The sequence below is a fragment of the Gossypium raimondii genome, chromosome 5 (genome assembly GCF_025698545.1).
Source record: "Gossypium raimondii isolate GPD5lz chromosome 5, ASM2569854v1, whole genome shotgun sequence".
NCBI classification, from domain to species: domain Eukaryota; kingdom Viridiplantae; phylum Streptophyta; class Magnoliopsida; order Malvales; family Malvaceae; genus Gossypium; species Gossypium raimondii.
The window spans coordinates 42918175-42940712 of NC_068569.1; the positions used below are offsets into that span (position 1 = coordinate 42918175).

Genomic DNA, 22538 nt, shown 5'->3' on the forward strand with positions numbered 1-22538 from the left:
ATTTTGGTAGGGCATTTAAGGGACAATTTTAGTATACATTTGACACTTGTCAATATCCACTGAAGGGGAACCAAGTATATATAGTAGGACAAGAACATTTCAGGTGGTCTTTCTTTCCTTCTACTCTACGTTTTGGTTCTTCTTCCTAAACTTAAACAATCTCTTTTCTTTTAGGATTGAAAGCTAAGATTTTTTGTTTGATTAGTGAATGCTTTCAATCCCCTATTGTTGTTGCTAGTTCGGGTAGGACTATTAGAACAGAAACTTCAAGCTAAAGTAAGGGTGAGTTTCAAGTGAGTCTTTATCCTGACTCATGTATGTTAATTTACAATGGTTATTTGTATGTTGATGTCTTCTCAGATAACCGATGATGGTATGTGTGTGAAGTATCATAAAGTTTCTACATGTTTACAAATGAAATATATGATGTGTGGCATGAATAAGATGATATGTGGTATGTATGCATGTGAAATTAGGTATTGGAGAGTGTGAATTTGTCAAGAATGTACATGAAATCTAGGTAAGTATGTTCCGTGTCAAATGAGTAATGCATCACCTTTAATAGGGCAGGTACATTGCTAACCGGACAAATAGATCACTGTGAAAATGGAGATTTATTGTGTAGCCTCCGTTGGGATAACTATGACTAGTAGATCACGAAATAAATCTATGAAAAGTTCATGGCCATGATAGTTTCTGTAAAATCAATACGATAAGATCTATTCTGTGATGCCTTTGTGGTGTATTCTGTGATGCCTTTGTGACTTATTCTATGATGCCTTTGTGGCATATCTGTGATGCTTTTGTAGCATATTCTGTAACGCCCTCGAGGAAAAATCTAGTTAACTGCCTTTGTAGCGAGATTTGGGTAAACTTTAAGACTTCTCCTCTAGCTGAATTTATGGTAGAGAACTGGATAACCTTGTGGTGAAATTTGAATTTTCCCTAGAGGTATTTCTTGAAAGAGTCCTCAATATTTTTCCTGAAGAGTGAATCCGCCATAGTAGCTCGTCAGTACAGGAACTTGGTGTATTCATAATTATGAGTGGACTAAGTGTTTGTTGGACCTAAGTTTGTCTATGCTATGAATGGAGGTTATCTAAATACCATGCTATTTGCCAATTCTAAATATTTTCATGCTATGTATAGAGGTTATCTAGAGTTTAAGTTTTCTGCCAAACCTAGGTGTCCTCATGATATGTAACATGGTTGCCTAAGATTCCTTGGGATGACTGGGAATGTTTCATCCACCAAAATAAGTTGTGGTCTGGTATTATTTAAGATATGGTTTGATTGGTATCCTAAGAGCTGCCAAATTCAGTATGAGAATCCACCAAAAGTAGGATTCACACGAAGTTCACCTTAAAAGATCAGTTAGTATAAGTATCCGCCAAGAAAAATATCGGAGAGTACACCATCCTGGGTGAAGTATTCAACATCTGTCTATCTAAGAATTCGTCGAAAGTAGATTCTGTATGAATTTCCTTCTTAGGAATGCATCCATTTCTGAAAAGGAAATGAGATTTGTATTGAGTGGTGTAATCTATAATCTTCTTAATGAGTGAATCGTGTATGTAGTGGTCAAATATGAAAGTCGGCATATATGTATACGCCTGATATTAGAAAAGTATCTACCAAAGGCTAAAAAGAAATCTAGAATCTTCAAGTTGAGGAATTCAACAGTAAACGTTCAAAGGTAACATGGGTTAAAATTCACTAAGTTCGTTTGAACTTACAAGCGTCTGTTTGTGATGCATGTTCTAATTAAAGATTTGGTATGCTAGAAGGGACCAATTAGGAATGTGCCAGGGTTGCAATTTGAGTTGCGATATTAAGCATACAGGAAACACCTTAAGAATATGACGTTTAGTTAAAAACAGAGTTTTAAGTTGTAATGTCATATGTTGCTTTTGAAAATCTGATGTAATAATTAAACATTCTCTTTCATTAATCTTTTGTTCTAAGAATAGAAAATAAAGGAATAAAAAGTATGTTTTAAAATGGCTTTACGCTTGTCGTAAAATTTTTGTTAAGTGCTTAAGTTTTGTAACAACCGATATCCGAATCCGGTAATTTAACTCGAGTATAGGGTGTTACACAGACAATTTCACACCACAATCAAGTTAGTTCATATGCAGATACTTTTCAATGTTAAACATAAATCACACGAACACGTATTTATCTAAGTACTATTCATGTGCATTAACCTTAAGTAAGACGTGCATGATCTGCATGGATTGTTCATGGACCCCTTCTTTGCGTTAGCTTATGACCCACATATTTCTTTGAAGAGCCATGATATTATATTCACGGTATTGCTCTATTGAGCTAGTATTTCATATATTCATCCGAACCTCTGCAAATCCTTCTTGTTAATTTCAACACTTACGTGTTCCCCCGCAAGGCTGGAGCAATCACCAATCGCGGTTTGCATTTACCTGCCTTACCGGAGGTAAATCTCATATCATATCACAATCTCCATACATTTCTCCCATCACATCTCAACATTTTCCACCATTCCCCACTTCCACCATTCCAGATACGAAGCTTGTGCGCCAAGGAAGTGTATCCATTTACAATCCTTCATGCATATACTATTATTATCATTTTAGGTTGTTAACACAAACATGCACAACTAATTTTAAATAAACTTACTTACCTAAAAGACAACATTATCATGAAATTAGTTGGGATTTAATAGAAACCTAAGTGAAAGGAACTCACGAGAAATTACTAGGTAAAGCTTTGCCTATTCTACGGGTTCTTTCCCTTTTTTACTAGGGCCTTCTCCCATTATTTTAGCTAAATAAAATTAAACACACTGTTTAGTACAGAAACAACTGAACTTTAATGTAAAAACAAGAATCGGAAACATGCAATCGTTAACTAGAAGGAAGTTTCCTTCCCTTTGACCTCTAGTAGAAATATATATATATGGCTTCTATAACCCTATCATCCCCTGATATTAAACTAAAGAAGGACTCAAGAAATTACCAGCAGTTGGCTTGAAAGGGTCAGTTACTAGTCAAGCTGAAAGCTGGTACCTTCTTCACACAACAAAGAACACACTATGTTTCTTCTAAAAGGAAAAAATGAACAGAGAAATGGGAAATAAAGTCCTCCTCTTAAGACTTTATCCTATTTATATAGAAATTAGTTCGTAATTCCACTATAACGGGTTACCTTATAATTTTACATGCACACACGATTCCACTGATCAAACACTATAAATGAGGCTCTATAGGTGCCATGCAAAATGACACGTTTCCTACATAGGATTTGACATGTTTCTTGTACATATCCTACTAATTGTGGATTCTAAAACAAAAAACCTATGCCCACAATTGAACTCGCCAATGGCAAGTTCACAATGGAAAAGCTCACAAAATATGGAATAGGAATCCATAAGATGATAGAACCTAGCAGAACATTTTGCAAGAAAAACTTAGCTAAATGAAACAATTATCGCGAATTTAACTAGCTCATATGTGAGTCATCGCCAACCTCACTTAGTCAACCAACCAAAACACAAAATAGAAAAACTTGGGGTGTGACAATGGTAAGGATAATGGTAATGGAAAACCACAAAATAGGAAAAAGAAACCCAATAACTATCTGAGGGGGCAAGGATAATGAAAATAAGCCAATACAATACTTCTTATGTTATGAACCGCATATGACGCAAGACTGTCCAGAGTCATCTGAAATATTCACAATCAGTAAAAGAAAGTGGAGTCCAATGAGGAAAGGGTATTGAAGCTTGGATCAATGACATTCAATTCTGTGAAAGCGAAGAGGGATCACAAGTAGAAAATGGTTGATGTTTGTGGACATCAATATCGTAAGCTGAAGGGGGAGTGACCTTGTTGGTACAGGGGCATCTGATTTGTTCATATTTGGAAAAGCCACAGGTAAACTTGGTCACTCGGTTAGCAAATTGACTAAAAAGATCAAGACTATTAATTCTAAAGAGGTCCAAATTGTGGGAGTAGCATAAGAATTTGAGCTAGTCAGTGGAAAGGTAATGAAGATTTCGAGGTAATTCACTTAGATGATTATGACTTTGTTCTTGGCTTGAATTTCCTTGACAAGATCAATGCTGTTTTTGTTTCTTTTTCCGATTGCATATGCATCTTGGATACTCATCAACAATAATGCATTGTGTCGGTGAGTTGAGACATGAGGGGTGAAACTAAGATATTGTCGGCAATCTAGCTAGCTGAAGGTATTCCTTGTGGTGGGAATGTTGGCTTGGTAAATCGGAGTGCTAAAAGGACCTCATTGGAAATGCTAGAGGTATGGAAAATCCATATGAAGCCTGTTGAGTTTTTAGTGGGGCTAGCACCTATTAAAGAGGTCAGTTGTTCATCAAGCTTCGTGGGAAAAGCGCTAATACAAACTAGGCAGTTAAACAGAGTAAATGCTATGATCGAGGTACATCTCAAACACTTTTCTAGTGTTTTTCATTATGATCTATTGTTGGTTTGGCAAAGGAACAGGGTTCTTTTAGAGTTCTAAAGTAGGTAAGCCAAAGGGCTTACAAACCAAAGTTGGTGGCAAAACTTAAGGTTAACCCAATGTTCAATATGGGTATGCCTAAGCTTATTTGTGTGGATCAAGGGGATCTCGATTGAAGTAAGTCACAATGGGGGCAAGTAAGAGCGGTGGACTCTTACAGTCGAGATGTACAAAGGGGAAATATAGTTCAAGTGATTCGACGGAAGTACTTTAGGCCGAGGCATAAGTACTTTGTTCGATAGAAGAGACTTCTCTATAGTAAAGCTAGTTGGGAACTAACTGAGGCTTTATGACAGTTCTAAGACAAGATAAACCAGATCCATTCCAAGGACGCAATGAAGGCGTCACTAGAACAAATGGGGGAAAATGTCACGGGCTATGCAAATGAGCTCATGACCAAGGCATACTTTGATGATCCATCTTAGTCACTCGAGGTCATTTGGCCTATCAAGACTGACCCATTATTTGGAGAGATTGAAGGTCCATCTACTTAGCTTGGTGAATATGTAAACACTCAAGTAATTTATATTTTATTAGGGTGAATATTTTGTAATTTTAGAGAACTTTTGTAAATCCCTTTAAGAATCTCTACTTTGTAGATTGCCTTTAATCTCAACAATTGATGTATTTTAAATTAGACTCTTGGATCATGGGGAGCTCAACTATAAATAGGGTCTTTCCTTTTCATGTGTAATAACTTTATTTTTGAGTAATAGTGACAACATCTACTTAAACACTTGGGGTGCTATTACTTTTTGTAGTGTTTTTTTTTTGTTTGTTTGTTTTTTACTTCTTTGCTTTGAGAGTTTACTTTCATTTTATTTTAATGCCAGGAAAATTTTAGTTGTGAATTCTTATCTTTCTAAAGTTAGACTCATTTAAACTAATTTGAAACTAATTTTTTTTTTACCTAAAACCGCACAATTTACTATATTTGGAAAGCTGACTTCAACTTCGAAGATCCTATCAATCTCCAAACACATACTTGAAAGGATGATTTATGAACAAAACCCGCGAACTCTTAACTCCACCCTCTCTCGCTCTCAATTATCGTCTCAATTTATTTCCTTTTTTTTTTCTTTCTGAAAACATGTCTCGAAAGAGAGAAAAACCCTACTTCTCCCGTCACGCCCCAGCTTCCATCTCTAAACGGCGTCGTCCTCTGCCACCTCACCCGCCACCTCCGCCGTCTTCTGAGAATGAGGCCAAACCAAAGCCGCCACCGGCTGTTATTGTCATGGGTCTTCCCCCGAATTGCTCGGTGCTCGATTTGAAGTCGAGGTTTGAGATCTACGGTTCGATCTCTCGCATCCGCATCAATTGTGATGCTGTCGGTTACATTGTATATCGCACTAAGGAATCCGCCGAGTCCGCCATTGCGGCTTCCCTTGATTCCTCTTTCGGCATTACCGTTGATTCTAAAAGGGTAATTATATAATTAACTGTGTTTAGTTTTTCAATTCTTGTTTGGTTACTTTTTATAATTGAATCGGTGCTTCCTTTTGAGCCTAATTTGGCTAAATTAACCAAGTTGGATGGCTTTAAGGTTGAATTGAAAATAAGAGAGTCGATTAACTTGAAATTTTTACCCTTTAAAGAGGAACTGAAGTTATAATTTAGAGTTTTAAGGTTGCATTGAAACTAAAAGAGTCAATTAAATGGAAATTTAATTATCCTTTAATGAGGAACTCAAGTTACAATTAGAGCTTTAAGGTTGATTTGAAACTAAGAGAGTCAAATTGAAAATTCTTTAATGAGGAGCTGAAGTTACAATTTAGAGCTTTTATAGTAGTAAGCTTAAAGAGTGAAGTTAGAATTTAGAGCTTTAAGGTGGAATTGAAACTAAAAGAGTCAATTAAGTTGAAAATTTTACCTTTAATGAGGAACCGAAGTTAGAACTTAGAGCTTTAAGGTTGAATTGAAACTTAAAGATTGAATTACATTTAAAGTTTTATCCTATAATGAGGAACTGAAGCTAGAATGAAGTTTCAAAAAAAAAAAAAAGAGTTAGAATTTGGAGCTTTAATGTTGAATTGAAACTTAAAAACTTGATTGAAATGAAAATTTTAACCTTTAACAAGGAACTGAAGTTAGAATTTTTGAGGTTGAATTGAACTAAAGGAGTCAGTTAAATTGAAAATTTTACTTTTTAATGAGATGAAGTTCAGATGTAGAGCTTAGCAGTTGACGCTCAACATCAAGAAGTTTGAAATTCTGAATTGTGATTTTGCTTGCAGGTTCAAGTTTTGTGGGCAACTGATCCTTTAGCTCAATGGAGAGACGGAATAGGGGTTAATGCTAACAACGATAAAGGGGCAACATGTTCATCAAAGCTCTTGAGGCCTGAGGTGCCTTTAAGCAGGCATGGAAGAAGTAATAAGCTTGCATCAGCCATAGTCAACCCAAGAACCACTGATGATGGTTCTTCAATGTTAGAATTGCCATTTAAAGGTAGAGAAATTGTTGCCTATGATGACATTCTCTAATGCAGGACGTGTGAGTGTTCTTGGGATCTGTCTACTTTGTAACAATAGTGCTAGTTGTTATGAATTAGGTTCATTTTCACTCTAATTTCTAGAAATCTAATGTTTTTAGGGTGAAAATGGTTTGTGTGTTGGAGTTGAAGGAATGGTGTTGTTTTGGTTTATGGCCTACTAAAGATGTTCCTCTAGTAGCAAAGAATGGAATGTCTTCTTTATTTTATTTATATTGATCATAGTTTTTTTGTTATATATTTTTTGATATGTTTTGAAAGATTCAAGTGTTTCTTGATTGTTGAGTATGGGTGTTTGTTTAAAATGCCATGTGCCTCAGGTTTCAATGTTGGTGAATTTTTTCATTGGAGATTGATAGTGTTATTCTTATTGATTCTTCCGTCGCTATGATTCCCCAAGACTGCAAGTAAAGCGGGGTGGGATGGCTTTTTTCTCCCAAAATTTATGTTTCTCTGATTTTTTTCAAGTATTTGTGTGACGTATATTTTAATATGAATAGAAAACATAATCCTTCCCAGATCTTTCAAAGTTATTTAAAAAATAATAATTAAGAGATCGATTGTATTCATGGTAAATATAGTATATATGTGTGTTAGCTAAAACCCATAAAACACTGTATTATTGTCGTATCTTGTGTGTTACACTTACCCCAGCAGGTGATTGACAACCGCACACTTAGAGAAGGTGCAGTTCTCTAAAAATAATATTTGGTATTTGTGTTACTTTAGATCGGAATTTACTTATTTTCTAAATTTTTTCATATATGGGATGATAAAACTACTTTATAACTTCCAGTAATACTCTTCAATTTAGGTTTTCTTCTAATTTTTATATTAAAATAATATTTATGTTAATCGAATTGATATTAATTACATGTCCATAGTATTAGTATATAAATGTTGGATTAAGATATTTAAATTGGAATTTAAATATTATTTGAATTAAAATTTACATTCCTTAAGTTAGAAAAACAATTTGATTGAAATTTGAGAGAGTTTAGGTAAAAATATTAGGTTTAAAAATACGTTTTGATAAAAAATAATGTGGGTTGGATTTTGGCTTGAGCATTTAAGGTCCGAATCTTCCCAGCTTAACCCGTTTTTAAATTTTTAATGTTTTATATTATGTAATTGATAACACATAAAAATTAAATCTATAATAATATATAATAGTACTATAGTGTAAACATTAAAAAAATGTTAATAAGATAATTAAATATAAAATTTTAATAAATAAAAATTATAAAACATAAAATTGAAAATAATATAAATATATATTTTTAAATTATTTTAAAAATAATATGTGACAAGTTTAAACAAACTTTATATTTCAATTTAGGTTCAACTTAAACAAATATAAATTATATTAATATCAACCCGGCCCACCTCTCTACTTCCATTTCATTACTGGCGCCTGGAGAGCAAATAACAACGGAAGACTTCATCGAGCCCCTCGCACCGCTCACAAAAAGAATATTACAGAAAAAAAAAAAAACAAAAATTGGTAAAGATAATGAATGCTGCAGTGTCTTTTATAGGAGGAACCAACGGCAACAAGAAAGGCTTGTCGGCAATTCTAGCAGCTAATCCAGGAGACCTTAAGCTCCGAGCATCGCTTTCAGACACCAATTTTTCCGATGGCTCCACATTGAACTTTGATGACTTGTTCCTGTCAGTTGAGAAGCCTGGTTCTTTCATCATCGACTTTGACATCCCCGAAAAGGTGATAATTTCGTTTATGCATTGCAAGTGTCTGTCAAAATGACTTTTACTTAATTTGCCTTGGCTTTTCTTTTTCTACTCAGGATGTTCAGTTTCAGTTCATGAACACTTTTAAGTTGGAGGGAAAACAGATAAATTGGAGTTACACACACATGAGGAACGACCATCGGACAGTATTGGATGGGACCTTGGTGTTTGATACAGCCAACAAGTTATCTGCAAGGCATGAGCTCGGGTCTTTTAATTGCAAATTGAAGTACAGTTATGTGCATAGAGGGTTGACAACGTTTGAGCCTTGCTATGATTTGGAAAAGAAATCTTGGGACTTAGCAGTGTCAAGGAGAATTCTCGGTGGTGATTTAATTAAAGCTAACTATGAGACATTGAGTCAGGTTTTGGGTGTGGAGTGGTCGTGTAGCTCATTAGTCAATGAAGATGGAAGAGTTAAGGTAATATCATTTGGTTTGAAATTTTAATTTATGGGTTTGAGTTGAGTTAGGTTGATCCTGGTATTTGAATTGCCGTGCGGATATATATATATATAAAACTGAGATTCGAATCCAGGCTATTTCTGGGAAAGGTGAACATTAGGCCGGTTCCGTTGCGGATATCTTTTCAGTCCCATTGTTTTTATGCAATTACAAACATGAAAAATGGTACAAATGCGGTAACAGTAAGGAGACTCAAAATTACATTGCAGCTGCTATTTAAATGGTGGATATGTTGTTCAACCTACATAGGGCAACATATATGCATACCTTAGTGGTATATTTATCAGGTTGCTTCTCTAATGCGTAATCCACTATAATCTACTTTGTTTATAGGCAACATTTACATCCATCTGTTGGGATATGTTATTCCATGTTTTTGTTTTTCTTAAAGTACTCATGTTGGAAACTTATTCGGATATGGATATGAGGGTATGAGCTTCCAAATATATGAAAACACACTGAAAAAATTGAGCAGATTATCATACCCGTGTTAAACACATCTCATATACTAGGAGTCCAGATGACATAGCTGATGCGCCTTTTCCTGTCCCAGTCTTTGGAAATAGCTTAAGAAACATACAGAGGAGAGGTTGGTCATGAAACACATTGTAATGACCTTTTTATAAATTTGAATTTTTTTATTAATTTTCTTGTTATCTGCTTAAAGGCTTTACTTAAACCTCAGTCCAATTATTTTATTTTATTTTACATTATATAGAAAAAAAGGTAGTGGTCTTTTTTATTCTTTCATTGTTGCTTTGAATAAAATGACCAGATTTATTGTTATGACACTTTTGTTACTTAGACTTGGGTATAATCATACAAGTGTCGGATACATGTATGTGTCCAACACAGGTATATTCAATTTTCTTATGTATTTTCATGTATTTGGGGTTCTTTCTTGGAGAGTCATGTCTTGGTATCCATATCCAAAAATACATCTACCACGAGCATTTAAGCAAAATGAAAATTCAGAGGTTCTGCCTCTAGCAGTTAAGGGGTATAGTTTAATTTTTCTTAATTGGTTCATGTGTCAGATACACACCCCTCTATATCCACACCGAACCCTGAATCTGAGTAACATAGATTAAGGTTCTGCGGTTGATTTCGATATCTGTAAATGTTGAAGCAAAACCAAATATATTGGAATTTCCTCTATGTTGTATCATTTACAGCCATTTTGATTCTACTGTAGGTAACTTTTCAAAAATTGACAACATTGTTGATTTCACTCCGGTCAAAAGAAAAATGGTTTCTTTTCCTTCATTAAATTGTATATGAATATGCAAAGTTCTTTAGTTTGATTTGATTGTTCCTTCTGCAACTGATTCCAAATTTTGGATTTCTAGGTTTCAGCATCTTTCAATCTGGCTGAGGGCTTCCACACGCCAAAACTAAGTGTTCAGAGTATGTGGAACTTTCAGGCATAGTCTCTCTGTAATCGGTAAAACAGGTTAGTTTATATGCAGTATGCTTTAAGCTAAAACTGGGCAGCCCTAGAAGTGTTGTTTGCTGGTCTCCAGCTTCTCATATTTGAACTATGGTGTGAATATCGAATATGGATTTGCGCCCAACATGGATATATTCAGTCTTCTAAAGTTTTTTTCCTTTTCTTTTTTCTACTATTGTATTTAGTGGGTTCTTGGAGGATCATATTGTTACATCCATGTTTAGAGAAGAGTTGGATAGTGGAAACAGGTGTTGGTAGTAGAATTTATAGAAAAATGAAGAGTCAGAGAAATATACCTAACCAAGGTGGTTTTTCATCCCATATGTACATGTTCTCAATCTAATGCAATCCTAAAATTGATGGAACACCCTGTTTGTTTTTAGATGAAATATTGAAGTACAGAAAATTCATGCCTATTAAAAAATGCCTAAAGAAAAAGAATGGAGGCAGCAAAAGAAAAGAAGAGATAGTAACAAAGCCAAAGCAAATTCGTGCACTTGAATGGGGTGATAGCCTTTGCAAGTTAAAATGCATGGGTGGGTGGTCTTAGATTGGGGAAAGATTTTGCCAATTGGTATGCCTATGGTGAATCTGGATTTTCAATTTTCTGTTTAACCTTTCATTGCTGCTAGGGGCAGAGTTTTTAATCTGCAACAAATCTAATGTTTCAATAAATTTTTGTCTTATGCTATTTCGGGTATGGGTTATTTGCCGGCCGTGAGTATTTTTGCTTGAAGTTTAAATTTTTGAAAATTTGGTCGGGGTTCTTTGGCATGGAGAATTCATATTGCTCTGTTGATCTTGTCTTTGGCTGGTTTCAATGTTTTTTCCTTTTAACTTTTTAATTAATAAGCTGCTGGAGAGTCGGGTTCATCTATGACCGCCTCCCGACTTACCAACTTTGGAAGTGAGAATACTGCAATTAAATATAAGAATTAAGGCGATGTCCGCAAGTTTATGGGTCAGGTTTTAGTATAGATTTGTACAACGAAACATTGGAAGTACTCCGAGTATCGTACCCAAGGGAGGCTAGATTAAATTAATATTGACTTTTACGCTAATGAGTCTAGTTAGTACTTTAATTAAATTATATTACAATTATTTCCAAGGTGGTGATAAAAGATATTTTATAAAAGTAATAAAAGTAAATGCAGAAACAAATTATAGACTTTATCAGATTAAACGACAGAAGACTAACTCGTTTCAGTGTTGACAATTAAGTTTTACTTTGGGTTCTATTCAATTTACTAGTCATTAACCTAGTAAGGCTTCTCGACCTTCTAGTAACCTAATGAGTCGGCAAAAACTACTTATCTCTCGATGTTACAAGTCAGACCGAGTTAGGGTAAGGTTTTCACGGCAGGTAATACTGATTTCAGGTTCATTGGTACCTACATGACTTCCTAGGGTTGTTAAGCCTAGGGTTTTAAGTTCTTTCTTTTCCAACCAACTGATTCGTGAAGAAACTCTACATAAGTGTTAATTAATCTCACATTCACTCATTAATTTACCTTACCGGATTAGTTCCTCATGGATCTAACATATACAATTTAATTGATTTGAAAGATAAACATTACGAATAGATCAAGAATAAAGATGAGAAAAATCTTGATATAAATAAATAGTGCACCACGAACATTAATCCATGATAAGTTTGACAAATCTACAATCTAGTTCATGCGAAGAATGAAACAAAGTTACATCTGAAAGAACTCTAAGTTACAATTGAAAGTAAAGTTAAAATTAAGTAGAAAGATGTCCCCTAAATTGTTCAAAGCAATTCTATTTATAGGCTTAGGTTTGGTAGTTAGTTGGCCGTCTATAAACATGTTATCGTTTATAGTAAAAATATCACACAAAAATATATTAAATTAAATCGACGGTGTCTGCAAGTGTACTAGTTAAATTGTAATATAGTAAAATTTACAACAAAACACTGGTAAGGGATTGCAGATTGGAGAAGTTATTATTAAATCAATTACAGAAAACAATTATTAATGTAATCGAGTCACAAATTAGTAGTGTTAATCCAAATTAATATATTGATTAAACTAATTAACTTAACTATGCGAGCCTTTAGTTTATGATCGGTTAAATCCCTAATTATCTAATTAAATAATTAATTATCCTAGATTAAGCTATTTATCATCCTTAGTTAAGAATACTCTTTCGGTCTCATCTTCACTAAGGACTACCACCTAAGTTACCCTTTTAGTCTCTTCTTAGGCATATAGATTCCCTCCCGATCTCACCGCTTGGCACAAGATATACACGACAGGATACCTTTTTGGTCCCACCTGTCTTGATATTCTATCAAGGGTGTCACCCCCTAATATACTAAGCACTCTTGAATAAATACTCAATTTCAGATAAATAATTACTTAATAAATAAATAAATTTATTAATTGAATCATACGAGATATGAAATAAGCACAATAATCAATTCAATTATTCATACAAATGATAATTGATAAGGTTAATGAAAATATAAATAAAAGAATAAGAGATAGGAGAAAGATTATGAATATATATTGAAGCGCGGTGCCGGAGCAATTTTCGCTCGCAATTGTCTTAACATTGGGATAGAAAAGTTCCGACTAAGCGAACATAAAAAGAAAATACAAAGAAAATTGAATAGGAAAAATCGTCTGTCTAGATTTGCAGACAATTTCGATGGCTTTAAGGTTGCTTATATAGGCAACGAGCTATTTGGTGACCACTCAACCCTAGATACGTTTAGATACCAATCGATGTAATATCTTGATAAGTGCTAGGATCCAAACATGGAAATATCCCCAAAAGTGTCGTCCAAAAAATCAACAATATCTTAGCTTGCCATCGTCGCATCGTCGTGATGTGGGAAGTCTCCTCATCACGACATCACGACGTCACCATCATGAATGCTCTCCCATATTCATCACATTGTCGTGACGAAAGGAAGCTCCTCGTATTCTTGGATCTAAATTGGCATTCTATACACTTAATTAGCCCATTACTCACTCACGAGACTCGAGTCGGTCTTATGGGTCATCAAAATAACATAAAATGCGTAAAAATGTTTATTTTATTAATATTTCGTTCTTAACCTATTAATATCGAAAATGCAATAATTAATTATAGAATGCCTAGAAAATAAGCTCGTAAGTGTAGAAATGACTTAAAATAACTACTATATTTGATGTCAACTCATTGGTCCTTGGCCTAAAACGATTGACTATTTCTCGCTAAATTTCATTGTGCGAACGGAAACACCTTTGGTCCATTAAGTGACCTTGTCATGTCCGTTTCGCGACACCCTATGGCCTATTTCACGACACTGATGGCTGTTTACTCCTTAGGGCGTATCGTCAGGGTTGTGTCTCGACACCCTATGGCTTTGTTGCGACACTGATGGCAGATTGCTTCTTTGGTGCTCTGTTTGTTGTGTTGCGACATTCAAGCTCCGTGTTGCAACATCGCAGACAATCCACTGTCTTTATGCCTTCGAATAATATCCTGCACACTCACTAAACATATTAGTTTACCTTTAGACCTCCCTTGGCCCACAATGTCATATAAATTGTTGAATTTGCTCATTTTATTACCTGAAGATTGAAAGTAAAAACTAAATGAAAACATAGCAAAATTGTTTTCCTACGAGATCATTAAGTACAACAAGTAGTTTAATCTACTACAACGAATTGCGACAGATCAAACTTCCTCACACTTAAGTTATTACTTGTCCTCAAGTAAGAAAAACATAAAGTAAATGACGACCTTTGAGCAAATATGATACAAAGATTAGTTTAGGAGCAAAGCGAATGGGGGTAATTGTAAGTACATATAATTCTGGCATGATATGTAAATGACTTACCATTATCAACCTCAAACACCTAAGTTCAGTATATTAAAAAGCCTATAAGCAAAAGGATTATCAAATATATTAATCCATCAAGAAAATTACATAGGGATTTCAAGTATACTAATAGGATATCAATAACTATTGTTACGTTCACTTAGCACAATTTCCGTCCACAAATAGATTTATCTAGGTCACATAAGACTTTTCGACTTGTAACGTTTTGAGGCTTAAGTTGGTACGAAATTCAAGAATAGGGTGCATCAAAATTATTTTAAGCACGAAATTAGTTTGACACATCGTGTTGTTCCCTATTCACTTCATTTAGTGGCGTTTTCCCTCTCATCGATTTATCTTTCATTCTCTCACATTTCTTATTTATCCATGTAGGAAGTCATAGTATAATAATAACTACGGTTAGCTTAACGAGTTTTGGTGCACCAATGACTAAGTTTTTTTCTATTTTTGTGACTTAGTTTTTTTATCACTTTGACTTTTTCACTATTTTCTCTCACAATTCTTTTTGATTAAATAAGTACTTTTTCATCTCATTTTGACTTTTTCTGACTTTTTTTTTTGTTTTGACACTTCTTATCACATTGTTTCTTTCTATTTCACTCTAATTTTTCAAAACCACCATTATGTCTCTACCTATCCTTCAATATGTATAGCTCGACATCTAAGTTCGTGTAGTTCAGGAACCAAGGAAAAAGGATAAGTGCAATTCATGTTTTGGTTTCGGGTTTTGTATAGAGGTTTTCAAGAAGTGATTTTTGACTCAAATATAGGTACTAACGGTTAATAAGTAAGGTTGGCTTTTTGGTTCTATTTTTATACCAGATCATTAAGTGAGGGAAGAAAACCCCGACTTTTTGGCCACTTGTGCACCGTATCATGTAATGGTATATCCTTGTCCTGATACATACTTGTTTTTTCTGTAAAATAACATACAACAATATAGTTCGAAAAGTATTTACGTTAGATACATTTAAAGCAGGAGCAATTCGAATGCATAAAAAGTACATTCACATCTTTGCGATGAGAAACATATTTGCTTAATTAAAAGAAGTGGGTACATTAGTGTCGGGGTGGTGTTTCCATTCACCCCTACCTTCGGTTAAGTAGCTTACTATATTGTCCATATCTATATTATTAAAATATGTTAAATGAGTGTTTTCAATAAAATTAGAAGCATACTATGGAGCATTATAGTGTTCACAAATTGTTCTAGAGGTGACATGCACTTCTATTCCCCAAACTTCAATATAGTAATCGCCTAGTCTCTTGATCACTAAATGATGCATAGAATTCTTACACAACATGGATTTCAATGGGTTCTATTGGGGTTATACAAAATTATTCCCACCTATGATATTGGACTAATGCCCAAGTTTCTTTGCACAAATGCATCGATGGTTCAAAACCTCTCTATTGTATGAATGTTTTGTTAGATTTGGTGCCCTAAGTGTAGATATTTGTTTGTAAACTTGTAATTTTTCAAACAGATTAGTTAATAAAATAATTCATTAATTAAATTAATATACTTTGTATAATTGTCATCACATGGTTTTTGCACGTAAAAATAAAATGGAAGCAAATGTTGCTCATTGATTGTCTAAATGTTGAACTAATATTAAGCGGTATTACGTGGTCAGGTCGTAGTATGGAAATATAACTTGTATTAGTAGAAAAACTTAAACATGTCCATAGTGTAATTAGAAATGATCAAACTAATTAAAACATCAATATCTCATCTATCAAGTGCAATTGAGGAGATTTTTTTCCTTGGACATCAGAGCAGATGACTCCCAGAAGATAGAGACATAGGTGTGATCTATTGGACTAACAGTACATTGGACAAGACCCAAGCAAAATAGATCCTAAATTTGTTTATGAATTTATTCACTTGTGACGTTCATAGTGCAGTATACCTAAATCCGGAGTGGATGGCGGGCTATTTATGCATGACTCGTACACTTTGATGTAATTAAAAACTTGAGTTCAAATAGATAAGGAAATGAAAGTTGGTGCGTTGGGTGTACAACTTCTATAGTATTTAGTGTTATTTATAATAATGGAATTCATAACCCAAAACATGGAAAAATGATATTCTTTCATTGACATTATATGGTTGATGAAAAGTAAACATGGCCACGGGTCGTCCGTATTTGTGATGGATGACTTAATCATTATTTGATAATTATTGACTTTTCATGAAGGAAGATGTAATGGTTACCATGAGATAAAATAGAATCATATTGAAAGAATAAATATTACCCCAAAGAGATCAAGGATATCCTTTGAGGGCAACACAATTATGACAAGGTAATTGGAGAAGCATTGATAGTTGTTTTTGTAATGTTATGTCATTGGGGAGAGTTTAGTCACAATACTATAGTGGAATGGCTTCATGACTAAATGAGTTTATAATTAGTATGCGAAAATCCAGAACTTAATTATAAATCATTTGAGCTTCAACTACATATGTTCAATCGGTCCCTCTGCTAGCTGTTGAAACTAGAAATGATTGCGTGTTTGAACCGAAATGAACTGAATGAACAAGAAAAGAGAAATGAGAAACATTCAGGAATAGTTATTGTTTTCTCCAAAATGAAGAAATGGAATCATTTGGAAATTAATGTAGGTTTCCAAATATGGACATGAAAATAGAAATAGAAATGGAAATAGAAATGATTCATTTGCAATCCTATATAAATTACTTAAAAAATGATCAAAATAATAAGTTGATATTTTCAGATTGTTTTAAAGCCTGAAAATGAAAGTAAACTATTCGGTCATAGCAAACATGTTGAGTTGTAAAATATTAAACATATTTTCTTAAAATTTTACTAGGGATAAAATTGTTAAAATTTTGCTAGAGGTAAAATAGGGATGAGAAAATTGTTTTATATACAAGTATTAAAGTTTATTTTGGAAAGTAGAAAAATTGATTCAGGTTGGATCATAGTAAAAAGTACTTGGTCAAAAGGCATAGGAAGTACTCATAATCGGACCCGATGTAAGAAATGTCCAAAAACCCCTCATGGGCATGAAGGTGGTGGCAACCCTATTGGGAATATTAGGATGTGTTATCCACCCTAGTATCATTCTAAGTAGGATATTATTTTTCTATTTGAAATAAACCATTACAACTCACAAGGGTTCTACCTTCTTTTCTTATAAATAGATAGCACCGGTAGAGCTATTAACACAATTTTGATAAATTTTTATTCTGCCAAAAAAATAGAGAATTTATTCTCAACTATTACATATATTTTTCTGAAATAACAATTCTACTGGTTTTTATTAAGAAGAGAATTTTTGTTTTCACCCTAAAAGGAGAGAAAATTCTTTCTAGTTTTGTGATCCAATTTAATTGGTTTGAGCCTACACTCGAAGCAGTTCATGGTACGAGAATAGCAGAGAAGATCGTTTGGTTGAAAGCCGGGAACAACGAACGTCCGCTAAGCCAAAACCTCATATACAAATTCAATTAAGATTTATTGTTATAAATTTCACAAATCGGGTCTATTTTCAAAATTTTAGTTTTTCATTGTACAAGAAAATCGTTTTCAAATTGGAGTTTTTTTCCAACAATTGGTATTAGAGCGCCGGGTTGTGTTTTATTTATGGTGTAAATCGAGATCAAATCTCTCTCTTCATATTATTTGATTAATATTTGATAAGATGTGACATTCTTGTAATTATTTACATGTTTGGGGGAATGTATGTGAATTAATGCAATATTCTCTATAATTTTTATATAATTATTATTTTTACCAAGGTTGTGGTTCTTAGGAAATAGGTCATGGACCTCCACATAAGATTATTTTTTATTTATAAAATTCTTGTGAGTTGAAAACGGACATAGGACATAAATGTAATTTTTCCAAAAAGGAGTACATGGTAAGAAGAAGATGGAGCAATGGCGGTTTATGACACAAGGAATGCTTTGTGGCGAAAAATTATGTAATTTTTTTGGTTTTTCATTTGTTTTCTAGAAATAGAACAATTGAAACCTTGGCTGATAATTTTATTTTATTACTTATTTCTTTAATAATTTTTTATGATATAATTGTGATATATATGTATGAGATGTCCACAATTAATTTATTAAAGATAAGAAATGTGATGATGACAAAATACATGTGTTATATTGTTCCATTCACTTTTTTAGGTTATTCGATTACTGTGAGAAGTGTGGTAATGAGAAGGTGCATGTTTAGGATTGGATCTGGCAAGGAAAAGCTTGGTTTTTAAGTGTTTAAATATGAATCACCTCCCTTTCCTGGGAACCTACCTGGTACATGGTTTTTATTCGCTTTTTTACTTTTTTCCTTAAAGAAAAACTATGGAGAATAAAAATTGTTTGATTGACTTGTGAATATTGAATGTGAATATTATAAAATTTCCATAGTACGTCATACATATATGAGATAAGCATGTCGGACGTAATGGGAGGAAGATTCAGGAAATGAAATCATGGAAATGTATTTACCGCGACAGCTATATCGTCTGGTTCTTCAAGGCAACACTGTGATGACGGTATATGGCGTAAGACCATAGATGAAAGAAGCTATGGAAGTCTCGTATGAGGTATGTAACAGAAGACCAGGGATGAAAGACACTATGACAGTGTGGTACAATGTATAAGGTATACGGTGTAAGACTATAAATGAAAGATGCTATGACGACCATATATAATGAGTAAGACTATAGATGAAAGACTCCATGGCATCATATGATAGTATGTTAGGATGGCGGATCAGTGTAAGACCATGGATGAAAGACTCCATGCCATCTACAGAGAAAGTTTGTTGGGACAGTAAACACAAAACAGAAAAAGTTCTCTAGGGTAGTAAACACAAAATAGAGAAAGCCCGTTGGAACGATAAATATAAAACAGAGATAGTCTGTTGGGACAATAAACACAGAGATAGTCTGTCGGGACAATAACACGGGGTAAGTCCGATAGGACAAGGGAAACGAGGTAAGAAGAGTTAAGACCATACCTCGGCTATGACAATCCATAGAGTTTGCCTGGATCACAAGCGCAGGGCACACTGCCAGTGTGCCAAGCATGAGAAATCACATATGTGGAAGAAGAGTTAAGAGAAAGTGTAAGTGTGGCAATGGGTTGTGAGGAATCCGTAAAAAATGATGAAAGCGGTAAGGACAGAGCTGAAAGCCAACCAGGCATGGGTGAAGACCCAATAAGAATTAAAGGAAGATAGGTTGTGCGAGAGCTAGCCTACTTAAGAAGATGTAAAAAGGGAAGTTGTCCGAGGATCGCAATCAAGGATTTATCATGAAGAGCCACCAAAGGTTGCTCAATGAAGTTGAACACGATAAGAAAATCTTGTGAGAGGGATAGGAATTTCCACTCCCAAGATAAGGATTATGTCCAGGGGATAATATGTCTATCAAGACTTCCTCTTTGAGGATAGTCCTTTATGAAAACATGCCATAAAGCTAGCTCCGAAAGGAGAAGTTACATATAAGAGAGGAGGTAGACTCGTATAGTCTGATGAACATTGGCTTGCCAGGACAATAAGTCAATTATTTATCACACGACACAGGTGAGGTCCGAAGTTATTCTTAAGCATAAGGCGAATTATTGGAAGCAATCCTACCAATGTTACCAATAAAATGTAATGAGAATAGGTTCGCTAGAGTGGTGAGGTCTGCTGCAAGATAACACAATACAAAAATCTCAATGAGTTCTTTGGGACTAGTACATGTGAAGAAGGAGTCTACCAAGAACTGGTTCAATTATGGAAGTCTGCCAAAGAAGGTAGGTCCTATGAATCCTTGGGTGGAAAGGTGAGAAGTAAGGATAGGACTTGCTGATATGGCGAGGTGTTTGAATCATTTTCAAGTAGAGAGTTTGACTAGAGAAAGGTCTTATAGTAAGTTGAGTAGCTCAGAGAACTGGTTGGAGTCCGCCACCCATATAAAGAACACTTGCCTTGATCGACCAATGAGTATATTTATGTTTAAATTATTTTACATTTGTTACTCTCGTGTGATGGGATTTAAATATGATGCAATGAAAGAACTCACTACGTTCATTTGAACTTACAACATTTTGGTTGATGTTCACAGGATTTGGGAGGTTGATTGAGGACTTCGAGGAAGGTCCCAGCCAGGCAGTGTTGAGATCCGGGATCGTAGGCAGTTAAAGGCATGCACATAGGAAAGGGGTACCACAGGAGGCTTCGCCTCAAGATCAATAACAACAGAGCTAGATATCATCTCTAAAATATGGATTCTTAGGGCAGATGGTCCTTAGAAAAATTTTAAGAGTTGTATTGTAAACAAACAGTCTGATTAGAGACATAAATTTGATGGACTAAATATTCAGTGGCTTAAGGCCTTTGTTGTAGGAATTATTATAAAATTTAATTTAGTTTGTTTTATAATAGTTTAGTCGATAATAAATGAAGTATTACAAGGAGAACGAATATTATCCGAAAGATATTAAGGATTTCCTATAAGGGTAACAAACTTAAGATAAGGTCATTGGATGAGCACTGATCATGTTGCTTTCGTAATGGTATGTCATTGGAGATAACTTAGTCACGATACTATAGTGGAATGGCTTCGTGACTAAATGGGTTTATAATTAATAGGCAAAAATTTGGAACTTAAATATAAATCATTTGAGCTTCAATCGCATATGTCCAATCAGTCCCTCCACTAGCTCGTTGAAATCATAAATGAATTACATGTTGAATCAAATGAACAGAAACGAATAGAAAAGGTGAAAATGGATAAATGAAAATTTATTTGGAAATGATTATGGTTTTCTCCAAAATGAAAATGAAAACGGAGAAATGAAAACATTTGAAAATGATTATTATTTCTTCCAAAATGAAAATGAAAATGGAGAAATGAAAACATTTGGAAATGAATTTGGTTTTCTCAAAATAAAATGAAAAAGACTTGAAAAATGAATTTGTTTTTTCAAATAAATGAAGTTCAAAAATAGAAATAAATCATTTGGTCATAGTGAACCATTGAATACGAAAAATTAAATATATTTTCTCATAGATACTTTTATGGTAAAGTCGTCATGATTTTAATGAAATTAGAATTGGGTTGAAAAATTATTTTATTGAAAATATATTGAGAAATTTATTTTGAAAATAGAAAATTAAATATCGAGTTGGATCAAATTATAAAGTATTGGGCTAAAAGTCCAGGAAGTAATTATAATTGGACCCAATATGTGAGAGGCCCAAAAGCCCCTAATGATAAAAGTGGTGGATAACAAATCCTAGTATAAATTTTGCAATGTTTAAATAATGAAAGAAAACGAGAATTTTGAAGAAATTTTTCGAGAAATATAAACATAGAATAGATTGGTCAAAATAGAAAGACTCAATTCAAGTAAAATTAAATTCGTAAATTTTTAAACCAGCAATCCAAAGTCTAAAGGTATAAAGCTAATGGAGTACAAATTAGTAGTTTTGTGAAAACAAAATAAGAAAAATGAAAATTGTCACCAAGTCCTAACATTGATTATGAAGGGTATAATATTCTTTTATGGTGGATGCAATAACCTTTAGATATCTTATTAATCTAGTAGTTTATGAAAATTTGATATATGTCTAATCATTGTTATTACATCCTTTTATGAATCACTATATAGTGAAGTTTATATCATACTCCTTAAAGGATTTAGAATCTTTGGAAGCATATAAAATTCTCGAAATGATTCAATATGTTTGCGTATATATGAATTGAAATTATTTGAACATATGTGTTAAATTCGACTCAATAAATAGTACTTGTAGGAAGATTATTAAATAATCCAAAACACCAAGATATATTTTTATATAATTATCATGATCAAAGTTTACTATGATTATTGTTGGGACTTCTAAAGAGATCAAAATATATTTCTGCAAAATTCTTCCTCACTCATGACTTCAAGAAGGATGATGATATAAACATTTATCAAACTCATTCAAGTGATCATTTGAAAAGCTAGTATTCAAGATTGAATACGTAGAGCATGAT

General features: G+C 33.8%; 2 protein-coding genes across 4 annotated transcripts; both read left to right on the forward strand.

The window, feature by feature from the left end:
* The first annotated feature begins 5452 nt into the window (after positions 1-5452).
* LOC105766144 (hypothetical protein) lies at positions 5453-7317 on the forward strand. The gene is made up of 2 exons (XM_012585489.2): positions 5453-5944; positions 6756-7317. The coding sequence occupies exons 1-2, from the start codon at positions 5519-5521 to the stop codon at positions 7002-7004; spliced, it is 675 nt and encodes a 224-aa protein (XP_012440943.1). The 5' UTR covers positions 5453-5518; the 3' UTR covers positions 7005-7317.
* A 1086-nt stretch (positions 7318-8403) lies between these two features.
* On the forward strand, positions 8404-11040 carry LOC105766145 (outer envelope pore protein 24A, chloroplastic). Of its 3 annotated transcripts, none has more exons than XM_052630162.1 (4): positions 8404-8735; positions 8818-9183; positions 10421-10498; positions 10575-11040. In XM_052630162.1, the coding sequence occupies exons 1-3, from the start codon at positions 8526-8528 to the stop codon at positions 10493-10495; spliced, it is 651 nt and encodes a 216-aa protein (XP_052486122.1). In that variant the 5' UTR covers positions 8404-8525; the 3' UTR covers positions 10496-10498; positions 10575-11040. The 3 variants fall into 3 exon arrangements, with proteins under 3 accessions (XP_052486122.1, XP_012440944.1, XP_012440945.1); XM_012585490.2 differs by having other exon boundaries at positions 10421-10476; XM_012585491.2 differs by lacking the exon at positions 10421-10498 and having other exon boundaries at positions 8407-8735; positions 10575-10833.
* The last annotated feature ends 11498 nt before the right edge of the window (positions 11041-22538 follow it).